This window comes from Procambarus clarkii, chromosome 41, assembly GCF_040958095.1.
Source record: "Procambarus clarkii isolate CNS0578487 chromosome 41, FALCON_Pclarkii_2.0, whole genome shotgun sequence".
Classification (NCBI taxonomy): Eukaryota; Metazoa; Arthropoda; class Malacostraca; order Decapoda; family Cambaridae; genus Procambarus; species Procambarus clarkii.
In genome coordinates, this window is record NC_091190.1 from 32,798,787 (window position 1) to 32,810,461 (window position 11,675).

Below are 11,675 nucleotides of genomic sequence, written 5' to 3' on the forward strand. Positions count from 1 at the left end.
CCTCCACTGTCCGCCCGCCGCCTTCACTGTCCGCCCGCCGCCGCCACTGTCCGCCCGCCGCCGCCACTGTCCGCCCGCCGCCGCCACTGTCCGCCCGCCGCCGCCACTGTCCGCCCGCCGCCACTGTCCACCACTGCCGCCACGGTCCGCCCGCCGCCACTATCCGCCACAGCCGCCACTGTCCGCCCGCCGCCACTGTCCTCCCGCCGCCACTGTCCGCCCGCCGCCGCCCTGTCCGCCCGCCGCCACTATCCGCCACTGCCGCCACTGTCCGCCCGCCGCCACTGTCCGCCCGCCGCCACTATCCGCCACCGCCGCCACTGTCCGCCCGACGCCACTGTCCGACCGCCGCCACTGTCCGCCCGCCGCCACTGTCCGCCCGCCGCCACTGTCCGCCCGCCGCCACTGTCCGCCCGCCGCCGCCCTGTCCGCCCGCCGCCACTATCCGCCACCGCCGCCACTGTCCGCCCGCCGCCACTGTCCGCCCGCCGCCACTATCCGCCACCGCCGCCACTGTCCGCCCGACGCCACTGTCCGCCCGCCGCCACTGTCCGCCCGCCGCCACTGTCCGCCCGCCGCCACTGTCCGCCCGCCGCCACTGTCCGCCACTGCCGCCACTGTCCGCCCGACGCCACTGTCCGCCCGCCGCCACTGTCCGCCCGCCGCCGCCACTGTCCGCCCGCCGCCTCCACTGTCCGCCCGCCGCCTCCACTGTCCGCCCGCCGCCTCCACTGTCCGCCCGCCGCCTCCACTGTCCGCCCGCCGCCTCCACTGTCCGCCCGCCGCCGCCACTGTTCGCCCGCCGCCGCCACTGTCCGCCCGCCGCCGCCACTGTCCGCCCGCCGCCACTGTCCACCACCGCCGCCACGGTCCGCCCGCCGCCACTATCCGCCACAGCCGCCACTGTCCGCCCGCCGCCACTGTCCTCCCGCCGCCACTGTCCGCCCGCCGCCGCCCTGTCCGCCCGCCGCCACTATCCGCCACCGCCGCCACTGTCCGCCCGCCGCCACTGTCCGCCCGCCGCCACTATCCGCCACCGCCGCCACTGTCCGCCCGCCGCCACTGTCCGCCCGCCGCCACTGTCCGCCCGCCGCCACTGTCCGCCCGCCGCCACTGTCCGCCCGCCGCCACTGTCCGCCCGCCGCCGCCCTGTCCGCCCGCCGCCACTATCCGCCACCGCCGCCACTGTCCGCCCGCCGCCACTGTCCGCCCGCCGCCACTATCCGCCACCGCCGCCACTGTCCGCCCGACGCCACTGTCCGCCCGCCGCCACTGTCCGCCCGCCGCCACTCTCCGCCCGCCGCCACTGTCCGCCCGCCGCCACTGTCCGCCCGCCGCCACTGTCCGCCACCGCCGCCACTGTCCGCCCGACGCCACTGTCCGCCCGCCGCCACTGTCCGCCCGCCGCCACTGTCCGCCCGCCGCCACTGTCCGCCCGCCTCCACTGTCCGCCCGCCGCCTCCACTGTCCGCCCGCCGCCTCCACTGTCCGCCCGCCGCCGCCACTGTCCGCCCGCCGCCGCCACTGTCCGCCCGCCGCCGCCACTGTCCGCCCGCCGCCGCCACTGTCCGCCCGCCGCCGCCACTGTCCGCCCGCCGCCACTGTCCACCACCGCCGCCACGGTCCGCCCGCCGCCACTATCCGCCACAGCCGCCACTGTCCGCCCGCCGCCACTGTCCTCCCGCCGCCACTGTCCGCCCGCCGCCGCCCTGTCCGCCCGCCGCCACTATCCGCCACTGCCGCCACTGTCCGCCCGCCGCCACTGTCCGCCCGCCGCCACTATCCGCCACCGCCGCCACTGTCCGCCCGACGCCACTGTCCGCCCGCCGCCACTGTCCGCCCGCCGCCACTGTCCGCCCGCCGCCACTGTCCGCCCGCCGCCACTGTCCGCCCGCCGCCACTGTCCGCCCGCCGCCACTGTCCGCCCGCCGCCACTGTCCGCCCGCCGCCACTGTCCGCCCGCCGCCACTGTCCGCCCGCCGCCACTGTCCGCCCGCCGCCGCCCTGTCCGCCCGCCGCCACTATCCGCCACCGCCGCCACTGTCCGCCCGCCGCCACTGTCCGCCCGCCGCCACTATCCGCCACCGCCGCCACTGTCCGCCCGACGCCACTGTCCGCCCGCCGCCACTGTCCGCCCGCCGCCACTCTCCGCCCGCCGCCACTGTCCGCCCGCCGCCACTGTCCGCCCGCCGCCACTGTCCGCCACCGCCGCCACTGTCCGCCCGACGCCACTGTCCGCCCGCCGCCACTGTCCGCCCGCCGCCACTGTCCGCCCGCCGCCACTGTCCGCCCGCCTCCACTGTCCGCCCGCCGCCTCCACTGTCCGCCCGCCGCCTCCACTGTCCGCCCGCCGCCGCCACTGTCCGCCCGCCGCCGCCACTGTCCGCCCGCCGCCGCCACTGTCCGCCCGCCGCCGCCACTGTCCGCCCGCCGCCACTGTCCACCACCGCCGCCACGGTCCGCCCGCCGCCACTATCCGCCACAGCCGCCACTGTCCGCCCGCCGCCACTGTCCTCCCGCCGCCACTGTCCGCCCGCCGCCGCCCTGTCCGCCCGCCGCCACTATCCGCCACTGCCGCCACTGTCCGCCCGCCGCCACTGTCCGCCCGCCGCCACTATCCGCCACCGCCGCCACTGTCCGCCCGACGCCACTGTCGGGAAACCGACACACACACACAACTACACACACAAATAACACAGTCTCCCCTAGTCTATACTCCCTTCAGGATGGAAAATGGGAGACTCCGTGACGTCATCGACTCCGTGACGTCATCAAAGTCATCGTATATTTACATTATGAAACATTGTTAATTGATTAGTTTAGTATCTAAAGTTAATAAAAAAGTAATCACTAAGAATGAATATAATTATTTACATCAAATAGTAGCTAGGTTCCCTTGTTAATGTAAAATTACTTTGAGTGAGGAACCAGAGCATAAGAGCGTCACCCCGGAGAGGAAGGCGTCCATACACACAATAACAACAAAACATGGGATGAGCATACCACGCTGTCTTAACTGGTGTAGTCAGCTAGACACCCCATTTACGTGTCAACACCAGCCACACAGCCTAACAACATCACAACAACAACTGTATCCGTCTACCAAGTATTGTTTATTATTCAAGTGCACTGATTAATATAAATATGTAGATGGTTATGTCGTAGGACATCCCCAAAAACACCGTACGTGTACCCCATTACAGCCCTCACAGTTCATGTCATACCTGTAATTGATATGTTTAGGGAACTTTGATTAATTCCTTGCATCCCATACAGGTAAATTGTGAGAGGAGCTTCAAGAATCTGTGCAGACAGTTGGTTCATACACATAATTAACTACTTGTTTGCCAAGCCTTGTCCTTCCCACCAGCCGCCATTACGTGGCACAAAGAGGCAGGGCCACACCCATCTTGAGGCTACACCTACACGCCTTTCTAGGCCCATTCTACTGGCTCAGCTAAGACATTTTAGTATAGCAGTAGCAGTAGATATAATTAATTACTTATAATGAAATAACTGAAATAATAGTTTTAAAGGTAAACAATTGGTAGTTTAAGGAGCCATAACAAAGTGGTTTAAGCTACCAATTGTCCCTCCCAATAGTGTGTAAGAAGATTTCAGGCAGTTTACCAGTACATACAGTCCACTTAATTAATACTTAATTAATACTTACTTACTAAGAAAATAAATAAGACATAATTTTATTTTATTAAATCAATTTGAAAAAGATAGATTAGCTGCCTGGAATTTTACCCCACATTATTTGGTCCTTCGAACCGGATTATATTTAGTTCTTTGAACTAGATATTATACATACATATAGTGATAGTGCAATATTACCTACACACATTATAGCAGGAAGACACTGCTATATTTTTGCATATTTTCTAGCCTAACTTTTCAATCTCATAGCAAACAGAACTTACAACAAGCACTATTATTGTTCTGACAGTACCAAAGGAACAATTGTGCTTTTTTCATTTCATTACAAGAGGTTGATAAGAGGCTACTTTACTTATAAGTTACTTATATATGTTTTTTTGTATTATTGCATTATTATTGCCATTACTGTAGCATTTACTGCATGCCACATCATTTACTACTAATTCTTGCACAAGGGTAGAACATTTTAGGCTGGTGTTGTACAGCAACCTAGTCTAATTTATTGTGCTAACCTGGTGTAAGGGTAAGAATTTAACACTTGTCTAGTGTTGAACACATATTACAACCTAGCAAGTACATATTTTTATGCAGTATTTAAGACAACCCGAGTTGTGTTGTCAATATGATATCAATATAACATTAGTACAATTTAACTGTAATCATTTCACCTTTGAGTGTTAACCTGTGTCTCTGTACCAACCAAGAGTGATAATGATGGGCTAACTTGCGGATACCAGCATTGATACAGGTCTACCACTCAAATTATAGTGTGTATGATTTTACAGTGTATATTTAAATATAGTCTATACGACTAACAAGTACTTCCAAAATGTCTACTGTCAAAAATGTCCAAATAACCCTCACAGGATTGAGGGATCATTTATCACGGCAGATTAGCACATGTGATGACATAAGTAAACAAACTCCAGTTAACTATGTAGCATTGGAAAATTATCTTAGGCTTGCACGGAACAAATATGACCGTGTGTTGCAACAAATGAAAGAATATCAAGTTTTACTTCAGAATACCAGTGTTGGTGGAGAAACATTACAAGATGTTATACAAGAACATTCCGATTATGAAGATACAATGTTTACACAGTTGCAATACTTTGATGATATCATACATGCCCATAAAGCTAATATAAATATTGTAACCACAACTTCCCAGAAACAGACAGCACCAGAAGTCAAATTGCCATCACTTAGTTTACCAACTTTTTCTGGAAGAGAAGACGAGAGTTGGGACGGTTTCTGGAGCAAATTTGTCGATTCTGTGGATTCTAATGCTAATGTGCCAAAAACAACAAAGTTTACATACTTACAGAGTGTCTTGAAGGATGAAGCGTATCAGGTAGTCTGTAATCTAAATCACACAGATGATGATTATGACAATGCAGTGCAACTCCTGAAAGATAATTACGCTAAACCTGAAAGGACTATCAGAATTCTAACACAGAGACTGTTAGACATTAAACCTCCAAATAATACTGCAGTCTCACTCCAAACCTTCAGATTGGAGCTTGAGTCCATACTCAAGGCACTTAAAAATAAAGTGAACCTGGATGAGTCAGACTGGATAATACAAGTCCACATGACACGGAAATTACCCAGGGACATACTGGATAAGTTGTTTGTATTAGTAGGTAAGTCATCCTTGACTGTAAATGAGATTACAAAGGGTTTACAAACCATCATAGAACGAGAAAGAGTTAATCCAGAGGAAAAAACATCTAAACCCACATCTGCTACTAATAGTAAACAACAGAGTACAAACAGTGCTCCAAACAAAGCTAAAACATCTTCCCCCTCCACAAAGTGGAATCAGGGCAGTGTAGGAACATATGCAGTTGGTCCTTCCAAACCTACAGTCAACGCATCACCCAAGACGGTGACTCCTCAAGATACTGTTAATGTCTGGAAACCATGTGTGTTTTGTGAGCAATCACATTCCATGTACAATTGCAGACGCTACCCTGATCGTGCAACACGCATAAAACGACTCAAGGAGTTATATAGATGTAGCAAGTGTATAAGGGAACATCATCCCGACAATTGCACAACAGCAATGCGCATCTGCACTAAGTGCCATAAGGGTCAACACCATACTGCACTTTGTGGGGACACAAGTATAAAGTCTCCCAAACCACAAGAGGAGGAAGGAGCTACAGCATCAGTAAAACTTTGTACTGTGTTACCTGACATAAGTGTCTTCACAACCAGGTCTAACCATAAATCAGCTTTACCTACTGCACGATTGATCATTAGAAATGGAAAGAATAAAGCCACCGTACGTGGATTATTTGATCAAGGGTCCCAACTGACCTTTATATCCAAGGAGTTGGTAGATAAACTGAAACTTACACCTGTAGAGGAGACACGGATAAACATAGCAGGATTCCTGACTAACTCAGGAGCCCGAACTTACGGGGTAGTACGACCCACAGTACGACTAGGAGGTTATGTACGAAAAGTACCAGCACTAGTAGTAGATAGATTTCCAACAGACCTGTATATAGAAGGTCTAGGAACAACAGCCAAATTCATGGAAGAAAAGGGAATTCCTTTGGCTGATAACATTACATCGGACAACCTTTCCGATATTGGAATCCTTATGGGATCAGATGTCTACCATAAGTTTATCATAGGAAAGGAAGATTACCACGGTATGAACGTGTTACCATCTGCAGGTGGCTATTTACTAACAGGCCCAGTATTACGGCTAAAACAACCAGCACCTGTGGATCACCAACATGCCAACACAGTAATGGTTGCATGACTAGGAGAACAGTCTCCACTGCAACTCAGAGACATTTCCGAGGATGAGCTTGATCCCCCAGTATATAAGTTATGGGACCTGGCAACTCTCGGCATTGTCCCTGAACAACCTAGTCCAGATGATGACTGGACTTATAAACAATACCTAGACTCAGTTATCTACAGAGATAATCAGTACTGGGTCAGGTTACCATGGAAGCTGAATCACCCTCAGCTACCCATCAACTACTTCATGGCACAAAATCAATTAAGATCACAGGTGTTACATTTACAAAGACAACCTGAGAACTTGAAGTTGTACCATGAAATAATACAGAAGCAGCTCGATGACAAATTTATCGAAGTTGTAACAAATGATAACCCAAAGGAAGGACATTATCTGCCACACCACCATGTTCAGAAGGATTCTGCAACTACCCCACTACGGATAGTATTTAATTGCAGTGCTAAGATGGGGCAGAATAGTGTTTCGTTAAATGACTGCCTTCAAACAGGCCCAAGCCTAACACAAAGGCTTTATGACGTGCTGTTAAAGTTTCGTATAGGGACTTATGCATATACGGCCGACATTAGCAAGGCATTCCTTAGGGTAGGTCTTCAAGAAGAAGACCGGAACTACACAAAGTTCCTATGGATTAAGGATCCTAATGATCCAAACAGTGAAATAATCACTTATAGGTTTGCGTCTGTTTTGTTCGGAGCCACGAGCTCACCATTTCTGCTTCAAGCTACCTTGGATACGCACTTGAAGAAGTCCAATAGCCCGAACAAGACAGAAATTAGCGAAAACCTGTATGTGGATAACTTTCAAGGAACAGCCAACAGTGAAAGTAAGCTGTTGGACATATACCATGAGGCCAATCGAGAATTAATGGGAGCCAATATGCCTCTCCAGTCTTGGGTCTCTAACAATGACAAATTAAAACAACTGATCACAACTGAATTTCCCGACTACCAAGTACCCGAGATGACAAAGGTACTAGGTGTCCAATGGAACACGACAACCGATCAGTTGACAATCAAGTCAGTGGAGACAGATACCACTAACTTAACAATGAGAAAATTGCTATCACAAGTCAGCAAACCCTTCGACCCATTAGGCTTATTAAGTCCAATACTAATTAATGGGAAGATGATAATACAGGAATGTTGGCAACAAAAGATAGGCTGGGATGATCTTCTAACACCTGCCCTACAGGAAAAATGGCAAGGGTTAGTGAAAGATTTAAGCATCCTAGAGCCTGTCAAGTTCCCTAGGAACACAACAGTAAATGAAAAGGAACCAATTAAGTTGCATGTATTTTGTGATGCCTCAGGAAAGGCTTATGGTACAGTAGCTTACCTGGTCTCAAATGGGCAAGCCAATTTGCTCACATCAAAGGCCAGAGTGGCACCTTTAAAGAAAAGATCACTGCCACAACTGGAATTAACAGCCTTACTGCTAGGTGTAAGATTGGCTCATTATCTGATCAAGGCCTTAAGCCACATCCACTTTACAGAAACAGTAGTATGGTCAGATAATGAGGCAGTGCTACAGTGGGTTAAAAACAATAACAGTAAGAATCCTTACGTGAGTAACCGCGTTAAGGAAATACGAGAGTTGTCAGCAGGGTATAAACTAAGATATGTACCTACTAAAGAGAATCCAGCTGACTATCTCTCCCGAGGCCTGACTTTACGGCAATTAACAAAGGCAGAGATGTGGTTCAACGGACCTCAGTGGCTAATCAGCGACCAGTGGCCTGAACAAAAGCCACAAGTCATTGTGACCAATGTCACTGTTCCCACTGAGAACCCGGAACTACCTCAGACTTTGGTAATTGATCCTACTCGGTACTCTGAACTGAACAAACTTGTAGGTGTCACCCAAGTAGTGTTTGATTTTCTAAAGAAAATAGGAATCAAGCATAATTTCCCTAGTGCCTTAAGGTACTGGGTTAAAAGAGCTCAGACCGACACATTCGGGACAGAAATTGACAATGTTCCTAAGAAGCTACAACATGATCTGGGTCTCTGGTTAGACACTGACAATTATAACTTGATAAGATGCGGAGGACGCTTACAACATGCTGACATAGATCTGGAGGCAAAAAATCCAATATTGCTCCCTCGTCACCACATAGTAAGCAAACTAATTGTGTTACATATACACAAATACTGCACTCTGCATGGTGGGGTATTAGATACTCTCACAGAATTAAGACAACAGTACTGGCTACCCCAAGGTAGACAGACAGTAAAATCCATAATCAAATCCTGTGTTGTATGCCGGAGATACGATGCCAGAGTGTGTCCATATCCTGGCCCTCCTCCACTTCCGAAGGAACGAGTCGTACATATTCATCCTTTTGAGACAACAGGAGTAGATTTCACAGGAGCACTAACACTGACAGGCACTAAAGACAAGAAACCAGTAAAGGCCTATATCTGTCTTTTTACTTGTGCCACAACAAGGGCAGTCCATCTAGAAGTGACTCCCGATATGAGTGCCGAAGCATTCTTACAGGCTTTCTGCAGGTTTGCTTCACGTAGATCTTGTCCCAAGTTAATGATTTCAGACAATGGGTCCAACTTGGTGGCAGGAGAAGCATGCCTGAGGAAAATCTGGACACACCCCAAGGTACGCACAGCCCTAACTCAACGGCAGTGCTATTGGAAATTCATACCTCCCAGAGCACCATGGCATGGAGGCTTCTATGAACGGATGGTTGGTACGGTGAAACGGTCTTTACGGAAAACCCTACACCGCCAAAAGATTGACCTTCAGGAGCTTCAAACAGTAATCATAGAAATAGAAGCACGAGTTAACAACCGACCACTTACCTACCTCTCTGATGATGCTTTGCAGCGTGAACCATTAAGTCCAGCTCATTTGATGTATGGGAGACCTCTCAAAACACTTGTGTCCCTTACGGATGAGGAACCAGAGGATCCTTCATATGTCAAAGAGAGTGATTTGGTTCAACGTTTCAAACATCTTTCAGGGGTGATAAGTCGGTGGAATGACGTATGGACTCGTGAATACCTAACAGCTCTGAGGGAGTATCATTACGGGGCAAACAGTCCCTATAATAGAATTAACTTGAACCCTGGTGACATAGTTCTGGTGGATAGTGACGGACCACGCTCGGAGTGGCCTATAGGAGAAATAGTCTCTGTTCATCCAGACAGCCAGGGCATCTTGAGAATAGTGAAAGTAAAATGCAAAGGCAACACTACTCTCAAAACTTTAGAGAAATTAGTACCTTTAGAACTGGCCAGGAAAGAAGACGTACAACGACTTCCAGCACCCGATACGCCAGTACGGGACATACGTCCCCAACGGACTGCTGCACAACAATGTAAACTCAAATTAAAGCAGCACTATAATTCTGAGGGAGAAGAATAAAGTGATCGCAGTCCTTACCGGGACTTCGACCCGTGTTCTGCCCCTGGGAATTATGTCGGGAAACCGACACACACACACAACTACACACACAAATAACACAGTCTCCCCTAGTCTATACTCCCTTCAGGATGGAAAATGGGAGACTCCGTGACGTCATCGACTCCGTGACGTCATCAAAGTCATCGTATATTTACATTATGAAACATTGTTAATAGATTAGTTTAGTATCTAAAGTTAATAAAAAAGTAATCACTAAGAATGAATATAATTATTTACATCAAATAGTAGCTAGGTTCCCTTGTTAATGTAAAATTACTTTGAGTGAGGAACCAGAGCATAAGAGCGTCACCCCGGAGAGGAAGGCGTCCATACACACAATAACAACAAAACATGGGATGAGCATACCACGCTGTCTTAACTGGTGTAGTCAGCTAGACACCCCATTTACGTGTCAACACCAGCCACACAGCCTAACAACATCACAACAACAACTGTATCCGTCTACCAAGTATTGTTTATTATTCAAGTGCACTGATTAATATAAATATGTAGATGGTTATGTCGTAGGACATCCCCAAAAACACCGTACGTGTACCCCATTACAGCCCTCACAGTTCATGTCATACCTGTAATTGATATGTTTAGGGAACTTTGATTAATTCCTTGCATCCCATACAGGTAAATTGTGAGAGGAGCTTCAAGAATCTGTGCAGACAGTTGGTTCATACACATAATTAACTACTTGTTTGCCAAGCCTTGTCCTTCCCACCAGCCGCCATTACGTGGCACAAAGAGGCAGGGCCACACCCATCTTGAGGCTACACCTACACGCCTTTCTAGGCCCATTCTACTGGCTCAGCTAAGACATTTTAGTATAGCAGTAGCAGTAGATATAATTAATTACTTATAATGAAATAACTGAAATAATAGTTTTAAAGGTAAACAATTGGTAGTTTAAGGAGCCATAACAAAGTGGTTTAAGCTACCAATTGTCCCTCCCAATAGTGTGTAAGAAGATTTCAGGCAGTTTACCAGTACATACAGTCCACTTAATTAATACTTAATTAATACTTACTTACTAAGAAAATAAATAAGACATAATTTTATTTTATTAAATCAATTTGAAAAAGATAGATTAGCTGCCTGGAATTTTACCCCACAGCCACTGTCCGCCCGCCGCCACTGTCCGCCCGCCGCCACTGTCCGCCCGCCGCCACTGTCCGCCCGCCGCCACTGTCCGCCCGCCGCCACTGTCCGCCCGCCGCCGCCCTGTCCGCCCGCCGCCACTATCCGCCACCGCCGCCACTGTCCGCCCGCCGCCACTGTCCGCCCGCCGCCACTATCCGCCACCGCCGCCACTGTCCGCCCGACGCCACTGTCCGCCCGCCGCCACTGTCCGCCCGCCGCCACTGTCCGCCCGCCGCCACTGTCCGCCCGCCGCCACTGTCCGCCACTGCCGCCACTGTCCGCCCGACGCCACTGTCCGCCCGCCGCCACTGTCCGCCCGCCGCCGCCACTGTCCGCCCGCCGCCTCCACTGTCCGCCCGCCGCCTCCACTGTCCGCCCGCCGCCTCCACTGTCCGCCCGCCGCCTCCACTGTCCGCCCGCCGCCTCCACTGTCCGCCCGCCGCCGCCACTGTTCGCCCGCCGCCGCCACTGTCCGCCCGCCGCCGCCACTGTCCGCCCGCCGCCACTGTCCACCACCGCCGCCACTATCCGCCACAGCCGCCACTGTCCGCCCGCCGCCACTGTCCTCCCGCCGCCACTGTCCGCCCGCCGCCGCCCTGTCCGCCCGCCGCCACTATCCGCCACCGCCGCCACTGTCCGCCCGCCGCCACTGTCCGCC

General features: G+C 51.8%; 1 protein-coding gene across 1 annotated transcript; it reads left to right on the plus strand.

Moving 5' to 3' along the window:
* The first annotated feature begins 6,673 nt into the window (after positions 1-6,673).
* On the plus strand, positions 6,674-10,984 carry LOC138373312 (uncharacterized). The gene is made up of 2 exons (XM_069339501.1): positions 6,674-10,414; positions 10,508-10,984. Exon 1 carries the CDS (start codon positions 6,674-6,676, stop codon positions 9,827-9,829), a length of 3,156 nt encoding a protein of 1,051 aa, XP_069195602.1. The 3' UTR covers positions 9,830-10,414; positions 10,508-10,984.
* The last annotated feature ends 691 nt before the right edge of the window (positions 10,985-11,675 follow it).